The sequence below is a fragment of the Propithecus coquereli genome, unplaced genomic scaffold (genome assembly GCF_000956105.1).
Source record: "Propithecus coquereli isolate 6110/MARCELLA unplaced genomic scaffold, Pcoq_1.0 Scaffold3, whole genome shotgun sequence".
NCBI classification, from domain to species: domain Eukaryota; kingdom Metazoa; phylum Chordata; class Mammalia; order Primates; family Indriidae; genus Propithecus; species Propithecus coquereli.
This window is the reverse complement of record NW_012148618.1, coordinates 11,827,673-11,849,692: the sequence shown is the minus strand read 5'-3', so window position 1 is coordinate 11,849,692 and position 22,020 is coordinate 11,827,673. Positions and strand designations below refer to the sequence as shown.

General features: G+C 36.2%; 1 protein-coding gene across 1 annotated transcript in view; it reads right to left on the bottom strand.

The window, feature by feature from the left end:
- Window positions 1-22,020, bottom strand: part of CASC5 (cancer susceptibility candidate 5) — a 48,855-nt gene that overhangs the window by 8,752 nt on the left and 18,083 nt on the right. Inside the window, 10 exon segments of the mRNA XM_012649225.1 lie at window positions 1,777-1,864; window positions 3,019-3,135; window positions 3,705-3,795; window positions 5,694-5,809; window positions 11,245-11,343; window positions 11,753-11,820; window positions 12,221-12,359; window positions 14,778-19,838; window positions 20,645-20,697; window positions 21,787-21,851. Coding sequence (XP_012504679.1) covers window positions 1,777-1,864; window positions 3,019-3,135; window positions 3,705-3,795; window positions 5,694-5,809; window positions 11,245-11,343; window positions 11,753-11,820; window positions 12,221-12,359; window positions 14,778-19,838; window positions 20,645-20,697; window positions 21,787-21,851 — 5,897 coding nt within the window.

Sequence of the window (22,020 nt, the reverse complement as noted above, 5' to 3'; positions counted from 1 at the left end):
GACTTTGAAAAATATGGAGAAAAGTAAGAGCTGATCTTTGCCTCCATGGAGCTTATAATTTAATTAGGAAGATAAACTGTACAAAATAACTACAATATGAATAGACATGATGGGCACTATATAAGAAGTACTAACAAAATAGCTGTGGGAGCTCGAGGAATATAGAGACTACTTCCTTTGGTGGAAAACAGAAGAAGAATGAATTAGCAAAGATAAAAGTGGCAGAACTGCATAGAAATGGCAAGATTTGGTTGGAATTTAAGATATATAAGGGAGTATTAGCAAGTCATGTAAGAAAGGAAGATCTGAATATGATTGTAGAGAACGTTAAATGTGAAGCTCAGGAGTTTGGACTTTATTTTGTTATAAATGGAAAGATAAAAGTTTTTCGGAGGAGTAACATTATGAAAACCGTCCTTCATAATTATTAATCTGGCACCAATGTGAAGGTTGGACCCCAAGGAGATAGAATGATGGTATGAATGTAGAAAGATTAACTAGAAGACCTGAAATTGCACATTTCAGAATTAATGTGAGCTTTAATGAGAAGGGGGAAAAATATAAGAGATGCTGAAAGAAGCAGATATGACAGGACTTGTTAAGAGTGTCAAAGACATTGAAAGTTTTGAGCCTTTTATAACATACCAGAATTGTGAAGCCATTAATAGAGATGAGAAACATCATAGAAAAAATAAGTTTTTGAATTTGATTTTGGAGATAGGAGAGGATAATAAATTTCATTCTATTCGCAGAATTGAAGATACTTAAGGATATTTTTGCATAGAGGTTCAGCAGGAAGCTAGAAATCTAAGTCTGGAACTCAAGAAAAAGATGCTAAAAATGACCCCCATCCAAAATGATTTTAAGTTACTTAAGGACAAAATATGTGTCTTAAATATCTTAATTTTATTTTTTTCCCTAATACAAAGCACAATATCTGTCATGTATTATGTGTTTAACAAATACATGGGCCGGGTGTGGTGGCTCACGGCCTGTAATCCTAGCACTCTGGGAGACCAAGGCGGGTGGATCCTTTGAGCTCAGGAGTTCAAGACCAGCCTGAGCAAGAGCGAGACCCCATCGCTACTAAAAAAAACAGAAATTAGCTGGACAACTAAATATAGAAAAAATTAGCTGGGCATGGTCACGCATGCCTGTAGTCCCAGCTACTCAGGAGGCTGAGGCAGTAGGATTACTTGAGCCCAGGAGTTTGAGGTTGCTGTGAGCTAGGCTGACACCATGGTACTCTAGCCTGGGCAACGGAGCGAGGAGACTCTGTCTCAAAACAAAACAAAAACAAATACATGATGAATTTAACTGAATTTGGGGATCAGTCACATAAGCATAATTAAGGCAGATGAAAGCATTAGGGGGAGAATATAGAAAAGAACAGATGATAAAATCTAAATCCCCAACAAGGGGTTAGTTAGAGAAGGAGAGGTCAATAGAGGAGCAGAAAGGAAGAGCCAGGATAAAAGAATAGGGTCAAGGCAGTGCAATATCATAGAAGTTAAAGGAGATGAAAGTTTCAGGAAGAAAAGAACAATTAGCAATGTCGAATGCTAAAAGAGGTCAAGATAGCTAAGGACGAAGAGGGACCAAATTTGATGATTATGTGGAATTATGTGATCTTTGAATAAAGGGGCTTTAATTTGCTCTAATTTAATGTCTAAAGCTGCTGATAGAAGTCTTCAACATAACGATACCAACAATCTCTACTGTAGGAAAGCATATAAAATTAAAATTCCTTTTGGAAAAGTATTTAAAATACTTTACCTATTTCCACCTCAGTGAGACAGCTATTGATCTTCTTAAGTATGTTGTCCATCTCATCTATCCTTATCTTAAGTTTCTCCTTTTCATTCTAAACACAAAATATTATAGACTGTCAAGTTAAACATCTAAAATATTAGAAATGGTTCAAATTGCTGACAAAATTGCTATATCTTAATCATGAATGGGCAAATTTTAAAATGAAGGTAATAGCTTCAAGTCTGAACTTAAAAATAAAAGACAGGAGGATTGCTTGAGCCCAGGAGTTTGAGACCAGCCTGAGCAAGAGCGAGACCCCGTCTCTACTAAAAATAGAAAGAAATTATTTGGACAACTAAAAATCTATATAGAAAAAATTAGCCGGGCATGGTGGCACATGTCTGTAGTCCCACCTACTCGGGAGGCTGAGGCAGTAGGATTGCTTGAGCCCAGGAGTTCTAGGTTGCTGTGAGCTAGGCTGACGCCATGGCACTCTACTCCGGGCAACAGAGTGAGACTCTGTCTCAAAAAAAAAAAAAAAAAAGCAGATTAATATAAACTCATTTTTGTACTTCCTTTATTCTAGCATTTCTATATGTGTCCCATGGAATATAGGATATTAATATTCATTACTTTTAAAAATAGTTCTTAAAAAATTTCTATGATCAAATAAACATGGCAAACACTGGTCAAACGGAATTATAGACTATTTAGTTTCTAGACTTAAAAAAATCTATATTTCTCCAAAAGGGGATATTGCATGCAACATTTCCCATACTTATTTGCCAATGGAAAGTTTTTTTATGTACTTTTTTTTTTAAATATTCTTATCTTCCTTTTTCCTTTTCATGAGTACTAGTGCACCATGATGCAGACCCTTTTTAAAAGGATGATCATTTTGGAAAATACTACTTTAAACATATGCATACACATATACAGCTCCGTATGAACTATGAGGAAGATAATATTATGATGTAGTCCTTATCAATGGAAGACTAGAATCTTATATATATTTTAATATGTACAATGGATGACAACATTTAAAATGAGACATAGGCCTGTATTGGTAACTATATTTTAGTATTACTCAAGATACCAGGATTTGCCACTTTCGACAAATTGAACCTCACCTCTTATAAACAATTGTTAAGTTTTTGCCCAAGTCTCATTTGTATGTCTCCTAAGAAACATTCTTCATATTCCACAACCACTATAAAGTAATTTTAATATCTCTTTCTTTCTATGATGTTAAGTCTCTCAAATTACCTGAGCTGATTGTGCCAGCTTGCCATACAGAGCCACTTTTCCTTGGTGAGTGAAGACTTTAGTCATCTTGGTAAAACGTGATTTTATTTTGTTAAGGTAAATTCCAAAGGCCTTCAGCTGTAAGGAAGAGTTAAAGAGTGCATTGCACTTAAACAAACAAGTCAGAAAAGGTAAACGATCTGCCATGTGCTAGGCTTTACCTATCCTAGATTCTGATTCCTAAGGTAGGATACTTCTCATTTGCAAATTTAATTCCATATAATTGTTTAAGAACAGAACCAATGATTACAGTTTTGATTCCTGCCTTTAATTTACTTATTCATATTATGAATTAAAAAATGACAGGTTCTTAGTTTTACTATATTAGGGCACATATGAAATGGGTCATCTTCTATTTAATCAATTAAAGTAACTTTTCTTCATCTAAATCTAAGTGAAAGGCACATAGGAAGGAACTCAAATAAACTTCAAGTATATTTCATATATTAAATTGATCACCACAGGTTTGACAAGATTACATATTAACAATTACTTGTATATAATTAAATAAGACCTCAGTAGCATATTACATCTAAGAAATAAGTTAATGAACTCATAACTAATGATCAAGTAATAGTTATTTATTTCACATAAACATTGTTCAAAATGTCTATACTGATTCCTGTTCAGAAAATGAGACAAAGTACCTCTTCATCAGAGCAGTGTCTCATTTTTTCCCACAGGTTCCTATTTATATCAATCAATAGTTTATCTTGGTTCAATGCAGAAAGCTTTAATCTAAAATACAGAAAAGTTTATTAGCACAGGGTTCAGAAGTCAGCTTGAATAAACCAGCTCAGATCTACAGGCATACTTAATTTAATTGTTCCTACTTTTTTTCTACATAAAAAGAGGGGAATTCACTTAAGACAAATGGCGAGCCCGACTATTCACTAGAACAGCAGTTCAAGAATATCATAAATTAAAAAACTTCTCTTACTAACAGAATTCTCATCTCAATGTTATTAGTTTGTTCTAACATAAAAACATGTTGCTTATAAAGAACACTTAAGGCCTGTCAATAATAACTGCTATGAAGTTGTAGCTATTATTTTAGGTAAAAGTCCCCAATTAAGTTCAGTCATAGCTCACCGCTATAGAATAGCATTTATAAAAGTAGCAAAGCTATCGTAAACACAACATATATTATTGGTCTCTTGTTAATAAATGGAGGAAATACGTTTCTACTAGAGTTAGAAGATATACAAAGGCACATAGGTGCAAAATCAAATAGAGGACATCTAAACATACGCTCATTGAGTTCAAGATTACATTTCATTCAAAATAAAACATTCTCAGACAAATCCTGAGACACTCAACTCTTTTAAACAACAGGAAGATAAGAAACTTGTCTGTCTTGTTCAGTGATAAACTCCAGTACTTAGTGTAGTGCCTGGCACATGTAGGTGCTCAATAAATATATATTGAACGAACAAATCAGAATCAAGCAAATTTTAAGTACTATAATTTAACAGTATCTTAAATTTCTTTTAAAACTATATAATTCGTAAAGATTATATTTCTTTTCTGTCTGTTAGATTGGTTCAAATTTAGTTGGATAGTCCTAGATAAGTATGACATAAATATTAAGTTGTAAATCCTGATTTACCTGACGTAATCAAGATATATCTAATTTGTAAATTAGTCTGCAGCATTTACATATACCAAAGCAATGAGCTATCTTCTAAGTAAAACCATCTTCTTTAATATATGCAAATCAAGGGGAAATGTGATAAAATTATAAACCTGGGCAGTCTGATTTCAGGCACTATATACAGGTTGTGTACCCCTCATCCAAAATGCTTGGTACCAGAAGTGTTTTGGATTTTGGACTTTTTCAGATGTTGGAATATTTGGATATACATGAGTTATCTTGGGGATGGGACCCAAATCTAAACACAAAATTCATTTATGTTTCATATACACCTTATACACATAGTCTGAAGTTAATTTTACATTATATTTTAAATAATTTTGTCCATGAAACAAAGTCTGTGTACTCATGTGTGGAATTTTCCACTTGTGGCGTCATGTCAGTGCTCAAAAAGTTTCAGATCTTAAGCATTCTGGATTTCCAATTTTCAGATCAGGGATACTCAACCTGTATAAATCCCTAAAGGGTACTATCTTCTTTTGAAGATGTTCTCTAGCAATTTATAATATCATAAGCTAACAATTATTATTTATTTTTATCGATGACCTATTTTTTGCTAAGAATGGTATGAAAACATTTTATATACACTATTTCTACTGTTCATTTCTATTGGCTGAGTAGATTTTATCCCCACTTTACAGATTTGGAAATGAAAGTTAAAAGACTTACCCAAGGTTACACAGCTAGTGCTGTAGCCAGGCCTGAGCTTCAATCTGACTACTAAGCTGAAACTCTTTCCCTCATATCACACTGCCAATTAATGCCATCAACTTTTTTTTTTTTATTTCAGCATATTATGGGGGTACAGATGTTTAGGTTACGTATGTTGCCCTTGCCCCCCCTTCCCCCAATGCCATCAACTTTTCCCCATGCCAGTGTTATTCTAATCAAAACTTTACCACACAGACTATTCACTCACTGATCCACCAAACAAAACAAACAAACAAAAACCACACACACACAAAAATCAAAGCTTTCTTACTCTTCTATCTTTTGGCAACGAGTTTCACAATCTTCTCTATAAATCTGTATCTTCGGTCGATAAATGTATTGACTTAACATCAGGTCTTCTGGAGTAGGCGGTGTGTTTATAGCAAACTGAAAAAATAAATAAATAAGTCCCTCAGAACTGGTATCTTGAGGACAAAGCCATGTACAAGAACTAATTCAAGTTTCACAGTGGGTTTTTTAAAAAGTTCTACAAAGAAACATCTGAATACTCTATTAAGTTCATATAGCCAGTAACCTACAAATTGGAATTTGTTTTTTATTTACCTATTATTTTTTTTAGAGTCAGGGTCTCACTATGTTGCCCAGGCTGGTCTTGAACTCCTGGGCTCAAGCAATCCCCTTGTTTCAGCCTCCTGAGTCACTGGGACTACAGGTGTGAGCTACCATGCCTGGCCCAGGATGGAATTTGAATTCAAGTGTCTGACTTCAAAGTCCATTTCCCCACAGATGTTTAGTGTAACTGTATCTTGTGTCATCAATGCCATCAACATTCCATTCCATTCACATGGGATTGAAAGTGGTTTGAAATCAGTTATGCAGTATTTAAGAAAATCAATACGACCTAAAAATTCAAATTTACCAGGTACCCCTTTATTAAAAAAAAAAGTTGGTTTCCTAAACAATATTTTTCTATTCCCATTCTCTAACCATAATCCTACAGGAGGGTCGCTTAAGGCCAGGAGTTCAAGACCAGCCTAAATACAAGGAAGACCCCTTCTCTATTAAAAAAAAAAAAACCAGAAAAACCAGCCAGCTGTGGTGGCATACACCTGTAGTCCCAGCTGCTTAGGAGGCTGAAGCAGAAGGATTGCTGGACCCCAGGAGTTTGAGACTACAGTGAGCTATGATCACGCCACTGCACTCTAGCCTGGGCAACAGAGCAAGACCTTGTCTTAAAAAAACCAAAAACAACAAAAAAGACCCAAAAAAAAACACCCTACAACTGTCCATTATTCACAAGCAGTGCGGCACAAAACATTTTACCACTCTAAACTTCGGACTCCAGACTCCTCATCTATAAAATGGACGTAATATTGACCAGTCTCTTAAGATCATAGAAAAAGTTTTTTCAAAAAGGTACCCAGCCCAGAGCCTGCTAAAGAAATCTAATAAATGTTAGATTTCTCTCATTCTCCCCTTTTAGTTGACAAATTAAAAGGAAGTAACTGAATGAGGCTTTAATCTCTATCTCTATCCCTAACATATCTTCTAGCAGATACACTAAGAAAATGTAGAAAAGTGCTAAAAGTAATTATAATTGAAGTTGACTCTCTTTCTTAAAAAGTATTTATTGGCCAGGCACAGTGGCTCATGCCTGTAATCCTAGCACTTTGGGAGGCCAAGGTGGGAGGATTGCTTAAGGTTAGGAGTTTGAGACCAGCTCTCTACAAAAAAATTTTAAAAAATTAGCTGGGTTATAGTGGCATGCACCTGTAGTCATAGCTACTCAGGAGGCTGAGGTGGGAGGATCACTTGAGCCCAGGAGTTTGAGGTTGTAGTGAGCTATGATGACACCACTGTACTCTAGCCAGGGCAACAGAGTGATACCCTGTCTCTCAAAAAACAAAACAAAACAGAAACAAAAACAAAAACAAAAAAGAAGTATTTGTAAGGCTAGAATTATCCATAAAAACCAAAACTATATGCACTGGCTCAAAAAGAAACAGCAACGCTAGACCACTGATTGTGTTTTCTAAACACTATTTTCCCACTAAAAGAAATCAGGGCTCCTTGGAAAAATGGCTGAGTGCCTTCCCTATAGGAACTAAATAGTTGGTAAAGGAATATTTCTCTTTATAGAAGTGTTTATATAATAAATGAAGGAATAATGAAGAAGAAAGAGTTATTACAGGTTGAGTATTCTTTATCTGAAATGCTTGTGTGCAGAAGTGTTTTGGAGTTTGGACTTTTTCAGATGTTGGAATATTTGGATATATATAATGAGATATCTTGAGGATGGAATCCAAAACTAAACATGAAATTCATTTATGTTTCATATACACCTTATACACATAACCTGATGTTAATTTTATGTAATATTTGAAATAATTTTGTGCATGAAACAAAGTTTATGTACACTGAACCATCATAAAGCAGAGATGTCACTATCTCAGCTACTCATGTGGACAATTTGTAGATGTTTGGCATCACCATCATTCCTGACTCACAGTACATTCCCTTGCCCCCTGCAACTGAGGATACTACATGTGTGGCCCCAGGACACCATTTGTGTGACCCCAGGATGCCACTGGCCTCTTGTTCCCATCTCCCCTCTGAATTGAGAGGATCTGCTTGACTGGTCCTGGGGATGAGTGACTATGACCAGGAAAAGCCTCCTCCCAACCGATTAGCTGATGTGCTGTCTGGCCCCAGCAGGCTGTCAATTTCTCTTCTGTCATCTGCATTTTTTTCAAAACAAGCCAATGCTGATGGGTCCTTCCCCGAGGAGAAGCCTGCCTACCCTGGAAGCTGTGTGCCTTCTCAACATTCCTACAAACCCCAGCGGGAATGGGTCACTGGAAGAACAAGGCTCACTCGAAGTATGGCAGTGCCAGTGGCTGCCAAAGTGTCCAATGTGTTTGGATTTTTGTGTGCCCGTCAAGGGCTGCACAGGTGGCTGAGGATTTGTCCCATCCCATCCTGCCCAGGCTGGTGCTGCTGTCTGCTGAGCCCACTCACCCCTGTAGGCCTCAGCCCACCTGCAGGTCCTGTCAGTTGGAGGGGGGTACAGGGGGCTGGTGAGGGGACACAGTACATTTTGACTGCAACTTGTTACATGAAGGCAGGTATGGAATTTTTTCCACTTGTGGTGTCATGTCAGCACTCAGAAAGCTTTCGATTTCGGAGCATTTCGGATACTGAATTTTTGTATTAGGGATGGTCAATCTGTAGTATATTACTATGTTATAACCCCTAATAAATTAACAGATCTAGATAATGATTATTAATGGCTCCTATACATCACCCTCAGACATTATCTATCATCTGATGGAAGTACAACTATAAAGTAAATTTGGGAAAAAAAAAGAAAAATCCTTAATCTGATCAAATCTCTAACAATTTACAAAAATTACAAGGGACAGAGAAATATGTTTGAGTATGCACAATTAGCAAAACCCAGACTGTGATAAACTCTACAGGAAAAACCTGGTTTCTTCATTAAAAGGAAGGAAGGAAGGAAGAAAAAAGGAAGAAGAAAAAAAAAGAGAGATAAAAAGGGATCTTATAGATTAAAAGACTAGGGTAAACTGGCTCACGCTTGTAATCCCAGCACTTTGAAAGGCTGAGGAGGCAGGAGGATATCTTCAGACCAAGAGTTCAAGACCAGCCAGGGCAACACAGCGAGACCTTGTCTCTACCAAAAAATTAAAAAATTAGTTGGGGCATGGTGACATGCACCTGTTGTCCTAGCTACTCAGGAGGCTGAGGCAAGAAGATCACTTGAGCCCAGGAGTTCAAGATTACAGTGAGTTATGGTTGAGCCATTGTACTCCAGTCTGGGTGACAAAGCAAGACCCTATCTCTAAATAAATAAAATAATAGAGATTTTAACCAACTGCAATGTTTGAACCTCATTTGGATTATAATTTAACTGGAAAAAAATGCTTAAGATAATCAGGGAAATATAAATGCCAACTGAATAATTAATCATTTTAAGGTATGATTATGGTATTAGATATGTTTTTAAAATAAGAGTCTTCATCTTTTTAGGGATACATATTGAAATACTTACAGACAAACTGATGATGCCTGGGAATTGTTTCAAAATAATGGGAGAGGGGAGAAGGTGGATTCAGTAGAGGCAAAACAAGAGTTGATAATTTTTGAAGTTGGGTGATAAATACAGTGGGGCTCATTAAACTATTCTCTACTTTTGTATATGTTTGAAATTTTCTATAACACTAAGTTTAAAAAAAAAAAGGCAGGTTTCCTCATGAACCTTCATAAAACATAAAATGAAGCACAGGAGAATGTTCCCGGAGATTTGCCAGGAATAAAAGTGTCAATGAATATCAGGGTCATGCACTAGGGACGCATTTTAGATGCAGGTGCCGATGTTGTATACAGTGGGTGAAATAATTTGCTGCATGTTGAACTCAGGACGATGTGTACAAGCCACTCTCCTCTCTTGAATCATCATGATTAAGTGTCCAGCTTATACATAATCAGCACCTGGATACTTAAGGCCTGGCAGGAACACCTGCAATAGTTCCTCAACCTTACTGGAGGGTGTGTTAACTGTGCTTTGTTCTGAGCCACTCCCTGAGCATGCAGGCAGTCATGGCCACTACAACAGCACTGTCTGCTGGTGCTTTTGCAACTGCACACACATATGGGTGCTGTGTACGTGTCTGTGAGGACTGGTGCACATCTCTCTCCCCTGCCGCAAGAAGATGTTCTCCAATTCCTCCAGCCTAAAAGAAACTTAGTCATTCAAGTCCTGAAACAGATATACACAGCTATGAACTTCATTTCCTATGGTCCATATATAATCCATCTTTTTGGCCTTTCCCTACTTTGGGATTTTCTTTTTTTTTTTGAGACAGTCTCACTCTGTTGCCAGGGCTAGAGTGCCATGGTGTCAACCTAGATAACAGCAACCTCAAACTCCTGGACTCAAGTAATCCTCCTGCCTCAGCCTCCTGAGTAGCTGGGACTACATGTGTACGCCACCATACCTGGCTAATTTTTTTTCTGTTTTTAGTTGACTGGCTAATTTTTTCTATTTTCAGTAGAGATGGGGTCTTGCTCTTGATCAGGCTGGTCTCGAACTCCTGAGCTCAAGTGATCTTCCCACCTCAGTCTCCCAGAGTGCTAGGATTACAGGCATGAGCCACCATGCCTGGCCCTTTTTTTTCTTTTTTTAGAGACAGTGTCTCACCCTGTCATATAGTAGCATGATCATAGCTCACTACAGCCTCAAACTTCTGGGCTCAAGCGATCCTTCCACCTCAGCCTCCAGAGTCACTGAGATTATAGGTGTGAGCCACCATGCAGGCCTCCCATGTTTACTCTTTTTTTGGGGGGGGGGGCAGAGTCTCACTCTGTTGCCCAGGCTAGAATGCCGTGGTGTCAGCCTAGCTCATAGCAACCTCAAACTCCTGGGCTCAAGCAATCCTTCTACATCAGTCTCCCAAGTACCTGGGACTATAGGCATGCGCCACCATGCCTGGCTAATTTTTTCTATTCATTTTTAGTTGTCCAGCTAATTTCTTTCTTTTCTTTTTTTTTTTTTTTTTTTTAGTAGAGACGGGGTCTCACTCTTGCTGAGGCTGGTCTTGAACTCCTGAGCTCAAACGATCCACCAGCCTTGGCCTCCCAGAGTGCTAGGATTACAGAGGTCTCCCATGTTTAACATTTAGTTTTTTGTTTATGCTAACCACATATGTATTTTCTATAGGAAAATTTGTTTCCTTTGATTCTTGTTTTGCTTTTGAATAAATTCTTGCTTTGACGCAGATTAATAAAAAGTACAATATATTTAAACTGTGATAACTATATTCCCAAGAAATTGCACTTACATTGGCTGGGAGATTGCTCTGTCGGGGTTTCTGTATCAAGATGTGGACCTGAAGAAGTATAAAGAACTCCCTTATTGTTATTCGCCCATCTTTGAGTTTCTGAGAGAAGAGAAAAAATTTGTATGACCATTCAAGGTAGGCTCACTTTGACTATAACCACCTCATTTGTTTCTAAATAGCTTAAAATACTTTGTATACATTCACGGAAAGATTATCCAGATATTTTCAGGCTATACATGAACAGATTTTATCTAAGATGACTTCTTAAGGTTATTCAATAACAATAGAGTTTTAAAAAACCTAAAACATAGTCTTTTTTTTTTTCTTCTCTTTTTCTAAAACAAAGTCTTTTAATCATGATTTCTACTGCATATAATTAATTGCTCTGTCAGGTCCTTAACAAAGAAAACTAGTCTTCTGCATATTTGAAATATTTCATAATTTAAAACAAATTTTTAAAAAACAAGAAAATTAGTTGCATTAGAAATGAGCAATACTTTTAACATACCTCCCTCAAACTCTCTTCACAAGTAGTGTCTGTGAGAAACTGTGATTCCATTTGACTATTGCGGTATGCTAGAAGTAAAGCAAATTCTGATGATGAACAAGTCAAAACTAAATTGTAAACTTAATTTTCGTTATCTTTCAGGTTTTTGTGTGGTTCATGATCCTCAAGCCATCAACTGGGATCTTTCAAGTAAGACAGTCATGTAGCAGGGCAAAGTATATTACAGTTTTAAGGCTCCATTCAATGTTTCTCCACTAATTATAAGCCTCTGGAGGAAATCTCTCTACTGTATAGCATATCACTTTGCAATTCACTAAAATAAACTAAATATTATTTTACTTATCAACTTTTCTTAACTCCAAAAGGGCATATATACAACATTCAAATATTTCCTGAACTATAAAATACATTTATTAGTAGTCAAGTAAGCAGATGGCTACTATTATTTAACTTTCATGAAGATCTTACTGCTGAAGTCCAGAGAGGTCCCATCAGCCTTGATCGAATCCAGAGAGCTGCTGCAACTAGATGGGGTCCTGCTCGGGCTTTTTATCAATACGCTGTTAGCATTTTTATCTATATCCCCTTCAGTATGGTGATCAAAAATCTGAAATTGTCAATTAAGGAACACCATAAGAATAAAGTTATGACACTGTATACTTATAATGACTAAGTGTTTGTTGAACATTAACAGAAATACTACCTTTTTTTTTTTTTTTGAGACAGGGTCTCAGTCCGTTGCCCGGGCTACAGTGCAGTGGCTCATCATAGTTCGCTACAACCTCAAACTCCTGTGCTCAAGCAATCCTCCTGTCCTCAGTCTCACAAGTAGCTGCGACCACAGGCACGCACCCTCACACCTGGCTAATTTTTCTATTTTTTTGTAGAGACGAGGTCTCATTATGTTGCTCAGGCTGGTCTTACACTCCTGATCTCAAGTGATCTTCCCACCTTGGCCTCCCAAAACGCTAGGATTACAGGTGTGAGCCACTGTGCCTGGCCAGAAATACTATTTCTAATGTAAAATTTACCTACAATTCACATGAAATACCTTAGTAAAGAATTAAGATAAATAACAGGCAACTTAGGCCTTTAATTAGAGTTAAAAGTAATTTTATTAAAAATATATAAAAATAACTTTATGCATTACACTGTGTAGGCAAATTATTTCTCAGATGTATCTAAGTTATAGCCATATCCTATAAGCTACCAAATGTTGACCTATCCAATTATTCAACTTCTAGGCACCAGCAGCAGGGGTACCACACTACAGAAAACCAGACTAGAACACTGACTATACATGGTGGCCCTGGCCAGAGTCGAGAGAAGAAACATTTTTCTGGGCTTTCCTACTTTCCTCCCCAGACTCCTTTGCCTGAAGTCAAATAAAACATCTGGTCCTGTTTTTACCATTTTAACCAACTGACCTATCTTACAACTTTAAATGCCATCTTCATCTACCTTTATATACTTTCATATATATATATATTTTTTGCTTCCCAAAGTGCTGGGATTACAGGTGTAATTCACACACGTGTAATTCACACACAACATAATCAGCCATTTAAGTATACAATTAAATTATATATTTTTTTGAGACAGAGTCTCACTGTCACCCTCGCTAGAGTGCAGTGGTGTCATCGTAGCTCACTGCAACCTCCAACTCCTGGGATCAAGGGATCAATCCTCCTGTCTCAGCCTCCTGGGTAGCTGGGACTACAGGCATATGCCACCATACCTAGCTAATTTTTCTTTTTCTTTTTTTTCTTTTACTTTTTAATTTTTACTGGTCAAGTGAAGCAGTGGGAGTGGAGAAGAAACAAAGGAATCTGTAACTGGTTGTGATTAATTAGTTGTAAACACCACTGCACTTGGACCAACCACCCAGCTAATTTTTCTATTTTTCATAGAGACAGTGTCTCACTCTTGCTCAGGCTGGTGTTGAACTCCTGACCTTAAACAATCCTCCCACCTTGGCATTCCATAGGATTACAGGTGTGAGCCACCACGCCTGGCCTATATATGTTTTTTTTGAAGACAGTATATTCTGTATGGTAGAATGTAAACTCCATAAGAATAGATTTTTGTCTGTGCATTCCCATTTGATGCAGCCCCAGGACCTAAAACAGTGCCTAAGACATAGCACTCAATAAATACCTAATGCACAAAATAATAGAATACTAATTTTCATAAAATCTACTCAGTTAGATTTAAATTTTATATTACTATTACAACCTTCTCAAAGCTTTATGACTAACCATTTCCTCATGACATCATCTGATAAGAGGTGCTGAAATCATTTTCTATGTTTAATTATGAGGTATTTCTTAAAAGAGTTTAAGCTTTATTTTCTATGAACATCAGGTACTTTCTAATGATTATTTCCCCACCTATAAAACTTAGTTTGAGTGACAGGTTTTGTTCTCCCCAAGTTATCCAAATCAGTGTTTCTCGACTTAAAAAAAAAAAATCTGTCTTCTTTCAATAAACACAAAATCTCACTTACTTCACTTTGAGATACTGGGCTTGACCTAGGTATTCTCCTAGCCACTAAAGAAATGGACTCTCAGCTTCTACATTTCCTCATTAGCCAAGAAAATTCAGTCATGACTTTTTTTACACAGTTTGCGTAATAGAAAGGCTTTCTAAACTACCCAAATATTTATAACACTGAAAATGACTTTTCAAATTACATATACCCTCCTTAGAGATTCTCATATACAAAGCAACATTGACAAATCACTATAGGTGACAGAATAGTTAGAATTATACAGTTTCAACATTGGTTAATTTTTATACTACTTTCCATTTCGTTTTTTTGTGCCTGTTTGTCACTTTAAATTGTTTTGAAATCTAGCTGTTAGTCAATTAATTCCTGAAGGTTCTGCATAAGAATATTTCTCCAACTCTGTAAGTAACCAAATTTCTGCTTACTCAAGGCTAAAATTAAAATTCAAGAACACCCACAACTAAAAAAAAAACAAAAACAAAAGAACATTCCTTGCTTCAAGAAGACAAAGCTCACCTCCTGATCTTGTGCAGTCTCTCTAAGCTTAATCTCATTTTTTCTGATTTTTTTCTCATTCTGAATATCATCTTCTTCTTCTTGTACCCAGGTTCTTTTTTGGCTATTAAATGTTTCTTCCATTTTATTTTCAGATGGTGAAATCTCTTTTTGGTATGTCTTAATCAAAGCCTTTTCCTCCGTTTCTATGCTAATTGAGTCTGAGGAATTAATCTCATCAGGATACATAGGAAGATTTTCCTCATTTATATATTGAGATGGACTTAAGTTCAGTTTAGCTGCAACACATTCAATGCTTGAATCCTTGCTAGAAACTGGCTGAGTTTCTAACTGATTTAAGCCAGTTGTGTCTGCTGAAATCTGCTCCAGGTCATCAATACCAGTGACACTACAATTTCTCTTATTTGGCAATCTGGGCAAAAAGATTCCCAAAGAACATCTCCTCATTTTATCTTTAACAACTGCCTTTAATGGTACAGAGGTGGTTTCAGCTCCATTATGAGACTTTTTATTTTCTTCGTCTCTATTATCTTTAGCATTGCTGGAGACCATGTTAACATTATGTATTTCCGTAGCTTGCACTGTACTCATATCATTGTGTGCCTTATTTCCTAATTCAAGTAATTGTTCTGGAGGAGGTGCTATATGATCAGTTTGAAAATCTAAAAACTCTTCAGTTTTTCCATTCAAATAATTCAGATTTGGGTTGAAACTACTAAAACATGGAACATTAGATGCAATCACAAGATCTGATGCTTCTCCAGCATTGGCATGGGTTGGAATGATTTGCTTAGTCAAGTCTGAGTTACTGTGGAAATCTATAACTGTATTACATTTAGGTGTTTGTATATTTTCCTTCAGTTCCTTTTTACAGGCTGTAGCAAACTGCTTCTCATTATTGAGCATTTTGGACTTGTTTTCTTGTGTGGGTGCAGAGGAATTTCCTATATTTAAACTCTTATTTCCAGCTTTAGACAGTATTATTTCATCTTTATTGACACTACTCTGTTCTTTTTGAGGCAATGGAGGTTGCTGGGTTGGGGGAGGAAGCTGAGAAGTAACACAATCATCATCAACAAAAGCTTCCATTTGATCTTTTGGAAGCTTAAAAGATATTTGTTTTGAATTAAGTTTAGTCATCTCCTCCAGATCTTGACTATATACTAAAGTTTGATTAGCTAATAGATTTGGGGGCTCCTTAATTAGATCTTGATCTTTGAGTAGTGTTATGACACCATCTAACTGTCTTTTGGTTTTGGTCTGGATAACTTCTTCCTTCTCTAACGAAGAACAGGGAGCAGAGAGAGGCAGTCTCTTAGATTTCAAGTAATATTCACTGGCTAAATTGTTTGCATAAGCAAGATCATTTTGTACTGGACAATTATTGGCTTTCTCCTTATTTTTATCACATAAGGACATGATACTACTCTCTAAATTATCAGTACAGGGAATAACATTTGGTAAATGGGAACAATTATCACAGGATCCCCAAAGAGCAGTTGTATGACTGCTTGTAAATTCCACATTCCTTCTATCTGTACTATTGAAGTGACAGCTTTCAATTTTGGATTTTTCCAATATATGGGCCTGGTCTACAATTTTCCCTATGACCTCTTCATCCACAGCAGCATTATGGGATTTGATGATTTCTATTTCACCTTGATCCCCACACAACTTATTAGTAGAAACAAAGGGCATCATATGATGCTTTTGGTCAGCGTGAAGAATAATTTTGTTTTCTACAGCCAGTGTTTGTTTTTTAGCGTTTTCGTGAACACAGCTCGCATCCATAGGAAAAGGAACACCTAAGTTTTTTCCTTTTGCTGTTCCAAATTTAGGGTACCCTTGAAGTATTTTTTCTGCGGCTTGACAATCAATGAAAACAGTATGGGACTTGGTGACTTCCAAATCATTGTGATTATTTACAAACATTACAGTTCTGTCCATAGGCCTGGTAATTTCATCTGGTGAGACAGTTTTACATTCTAAGGCAGTTGTGTGACTTCTAGTGATCTCCATGTCATCCTGCCCACATGAATACAAAACAGTTTTAGAAGTTCCTGCCACAGGCAGCAAATGTAAGTCCTCTCTCTCTTCCATGGCACTTTTGTTATTTATTTCCACCATACAACTCTGGGTAATATCTATATCATTTTTGTCATTCCCTGAAAATGCAATGGTCTTGTCATTTTTGAGCCTAAGGCTTTTTCTTCTCTGACTTTTGCCTGATAGAGGTTCATTCAGACATTCAGGTTTTGCTACATCTTTGAAATTTTTCCAAGTGGCTGATTTAGGCACTTCGATGTCATCAGCTATAAATGCTACAGCTTTCTCTATGGGACCAGTATTAGAGAATTCCTCCAGATATGTCAAATGGCTGTCTTTTGATGATGGATGGTCACTGTCATCATTTTCTGGAAAGAAAACATTCTCCTCAGTAGGAGTAGATATCACTTTTGGTTTTCCTAGGCTTTTCCTATGGGATAGTTCAAAATTAGCTCTGTCTAGAAGCACAGTTCTCTCTTTTGCTTGGTAGTCAATGAAAACAGTGTGGGATTTTGTCATTTCCAGTTCATCGTGATTATTTACAAACATTACAGTTTTGTCCATAGGCCTAGTAATTATTTCATCTGGTGAGACAGTTTTACATTCTAAGGCAGTTGTGTGACTTCTAGTGATCTCCATGTCATCCTGCCCACATGTATATAAAACAGTTTTAGAAGTTCCTGCCAAAGGCACCAAATGGGAATCATATTTCTCTAATAAAGGTCTATGGTTTATTTCCACTGTGTAACTCTTGGTGATATCCATATCATTCTTATCACCCTCTGAAAATACAATAGTCTCATCAATTTTTAGTCTACCAACACTTTTCCTTCCACAAATTTTGACATTTTGCTTTTTCTTCAGAAATCCAGGTTTCTGTACACTTTCATCCTCTGACACATTCATAAGAGTATTAGATATAGATACTCCAGTTTTTTCTATAGGACTTTTATCACATTTTTCAACATTTACAGCTATCTGTCTGTTGACTGTTGTTAGCTGCCGGGTAGTGTGTTCTAAACTAGTTTTACCAAGTTCTTGTTCTTCAGAAGGACCAAATCCAATGACAACTGTGTGGCTCTTGGTTAAATCCATATTTTGCTCCTCCTCTGAACAAATAATCTGGTCATGAAAACAATCAGGGGTGGGATCAAGTAAATTTTTCCCCAGTGGCTCAGGCAGTTTAGAACTCTGGCCTAGTACAGATTTCACTGTATGACTGTTAACAGCAGTATTATGATTTTTCATGGCAGATTGTCCTTCTGACGAAAATAATAGTTTTGTGGTAGAAAGCAAAGATTGCTCACATGAAGGTATATTTCTGTTATTTCCCAGTGCTACTTGTTTATCAAGACCTTCACCACAGTAGACTATATTACGGTTTGTTCCTATGTCCTGATTACAGTCAGCTGACTGAGGAGAATCTTTACCAAGATAGGGTGAAATCTTCAAAACCTGATCTTTTTCTTTGCTCCAGGTGTCAGTTAGGATGTTTTTAGATATCATATCTGGTTGTTGGGATGGTTCAATATGCACTTTGGTCATTTTTTCCCCTTCATCTGAAGGGCTTTTGCTTTGAGGATGAGATTTACTGGTATTCTTGGGTGCTAAATTATAAGATGCAAAAACAACTTGATGTCCTAAGTTACTTGTATGACTTTCAGTCAAATCCATATCTTCACCTGCTAAGAGTTCAGTCTTTTTGTTAGTCAATGAAATAGATAAAGGATTTTGCAGGCTCTGCTGTAATCTTTCCTTAGATATATGACAAACTGAGTGACAATTTACATTCATTTTCCCATCTTCTGACATGGTTATGTGATTTTGGAGTATCATTTCTTTTTCGGATATTGGTGAAGCTGCCATCTGTACATTTGTCTGATCTTGTTTAAAAATATGATTATCTATTGCAACAGTGTGACTCTTAGTAATATCCATGTTATCCTCTCCCGAATAAATAGTTTTCTCTGTGAGAAGAGAGGTGGCATTAGGATTGGGATACATTTTAGAATTACTGTCATGCTTTAGCAAATTCTTCTCCTCTCTCATACTTGAGAGACACTTGGTTAGTTCCATGGCATCATTACAACTAGAATAGAAAACTGTCTTATAACCTTGAGTAGCTGGACTAGAACATTTAGATTCTGGGGTCATGGCTAATATTCCGGCATCTTGATTAGAAGTCTGTGTGACCATGTGAGTTTCCGCCCCCATAATATGACTTCTGGTACTATGCATTTTGTCTTCAGGGTTTAAGGAAGGGTCTTGACAAGCAGTATTCGGTTTATTCTTAAAGGCGGTTTTCTCTCCTAGAGCTTGAGTTCTGTCACCTGTTGTGACATCCATCATGACATTCTGAGTTTGACTTTCTATTTCAGATAAATTATCTGCTGAGGGCAAAATCTGTATAGTGTGGTTAACTGTCAAGTCCATAAAGTCATTACCATAAATTGTAATATCATTGCCTTTAAATTCGTGTAAGTTGGCCTCACTGGATGTGGGAACCAAAGTCTGAATATTGGCTGTATGACACTGGGTGAAATTCATCCCATCATCTTGTTCTCTAAAAATTCTAGTTACATTACTGTTGTTCTCATCTACAGTAAGAGTTGCATGCACTTGATGTGTTGAAGAGGCACTATTGGATTCTTTGGAATAAATAGGTATCTCACAATTTTCTTTATCAGGCCCTGTAGAAGGAGAAGCATTATATTTTCTTGCTTTCAATTTTTTTATGAAGTCATTGAAATTTATTTTTTTCTCTGAAGAAGTGTTTTGATCTGTAGAAAAATTTAATTCTTTTTTCATTCTTGAATCCTCAGTATGGAGCTTTAAATTAGCTAGAAATGATGTAGTATCTATTTTGGTGGACTTTTCACTTTTGGTACTGTCTAAAAGGCCTTTGGTAATCATCACAGTATGACTTGCTGTCAGGTCCATCTGGTTTTCATCAGAAAAGATGACTGTCTGGTCATTTCTGTGTATCCTTTCATGGTTATGTTCTATAATTGAAAACTATAATGAAAGCAAAATATAATAAATCAGATCAAATGTAAACTTGTAAAAAGGCATTTTATAACATGTACTATACAATCAATCCTCAGTGATGGTTTCATGATACATTGGTTTGTTTGAATCAATGATGTGGTATATTGCACATAATTTGCTATTAAATTTTTTTCTGAAGTCTGTGAATGAGTTACTTTTTAGGGTTTGGGGACAGATTAAAAAGTCAAGGTTAAAACAAATTCAAGATTAATTACATACCCAGTAAAATGACTGAAAAATGAAAGACACAATTCCAAATGTAACCATAATGAAAATTCTAATTGCTACATTGGATAGAAGGTCATGCTCATCCTAAATAAAAAAAAGTCTTAGAAAGGCATAAATGCATGACGGCTAACTTATATTACACTCTGTGCTTGATTTTTTTTTTTTTTTTTTTTGAGAGGACATGGTTTAACTCCTTGCTACTAAAAGTATGGTCTGTGGACCTGTGCACTAGTATCACCCGGGAGATAATTAGAAACGTAGACTCTCAGGGTCTACTTCATTTCTACTGGATAAGGATCTGTTTTTTAATAAATCCTGAGATGATTCATATGCTCTTTAAAGTTTGAACAGTCTTAGTATAATATATCTCTCTATTATTTAAACTGGCAGTGATTTAACTATCCTTACTTAACCAGGAAGGTAGGAAGCTTTTCTAATCTATGCTGATTCATTTTGTTAAGTCACTCCTAAATCATGCCATGTGCTTTTTAAATTTTAACTGTCAAGAGAAATTAAAATATGAAGGTAGTTGCATGAACTCATACCTCTTTCTGTGGCATCTGAGTCTGAATGGGAGCACAAAGCAATGTGTTCATCCCTACTGAGAAAAAAAGACTGTAGTCAGAAAAAATACATATTACTAAGAGCCTGATTTTCCTTTTCTTAGGTTCTTCATCAGTTACAAGTATTTACCAGTTACTAAGCCCTTCATGAGGACTTACAAATTAAATTTTTTTTAATTTTTAAAAAATTATTTTTAAAAAGTTTTATCAATATAAAATAGTTGTATATATTTTGTGGTACACATGTGATATTTTGATACTGGTATACAATGCATAATGATCAAATCAAAGTAATTGAGATATCTATCACCTCAAACATTTATCTCTTCTTTGTGTTGGGAATGTATTAAATTTCATTTACTTTTAAGGTTCTATTTTAATGACAGAGAGATCAATGATTATTGTATCCTCTGTACAGTGACATGCAAATTGGAGTAGAAAGAACACTTTAGATAGAGAAAATACCATTCATAAATGCATACAGGCAGGAAAAAAGTCCATATGGGGAACTGCTAATAATTCATCATGGGCTAGAGCATAGTGGGAGATAATCCTGGAGAAGAAGACAGGCCAAATTATAATGGACTTTCTAAATCACTGTTAAGGAATGTGGGCTTTATGCTCTAAGCAAAAAAGTGTCAGTGAACCATTTTAAGCCAGGAGAAAATATAATCAGATTTAAAACTATGGAGAATAAATTGGAAAGATGAGAAACTAAATACAATAGCACAAGTAAAAATAATGAGGAATGAGGACTTGAATTAAAGCAGTGGCAGAATGAATAGAAAACAGGTAACAGATTTGCAAGATATTTAGAAGACATAATAGGCAGAAAATAGAGCCAAATAGATATGGGGAATAAAGGAAGAGGTCAAAATGACTCCTTGATTCCTGACTTGAGTCAATGACTGAGTGAGTGGTAGTTCAAAATAGGGAAAAGAGGAGGACTAGCAGGTTTGAGAGAAATATAATAGTAGTGAGTCTGTAAAATTTTAAATTGAAGACTTTATGTAAATGACAAACTTCCCTACTTCTTTTTTCATGATTCTTATACATATTACTTACCAAGGAATATGGATGAAGAGAAAGATATATGATGAAAAAATTATTCCAGTCATACTCACCAGTAATCTCACAGTAATTATCTTCTAAATTCTTATTCCTAAAAATTAAAAAGTAGTTTTATAATCTGTACCCCAAACAATTACCAAGAATCTTTCAACAACAGTTAGAAGAGTAGGGAAAGTAAAAGGTTTTCATAGAATGACTGGCAGAGGGCTAGGCACAATGGCTCACACATGTAATCTCAGTAATTTGGGGGGTCAAGGCGGGAGGATCACTTGAGGCCACAAATTTGA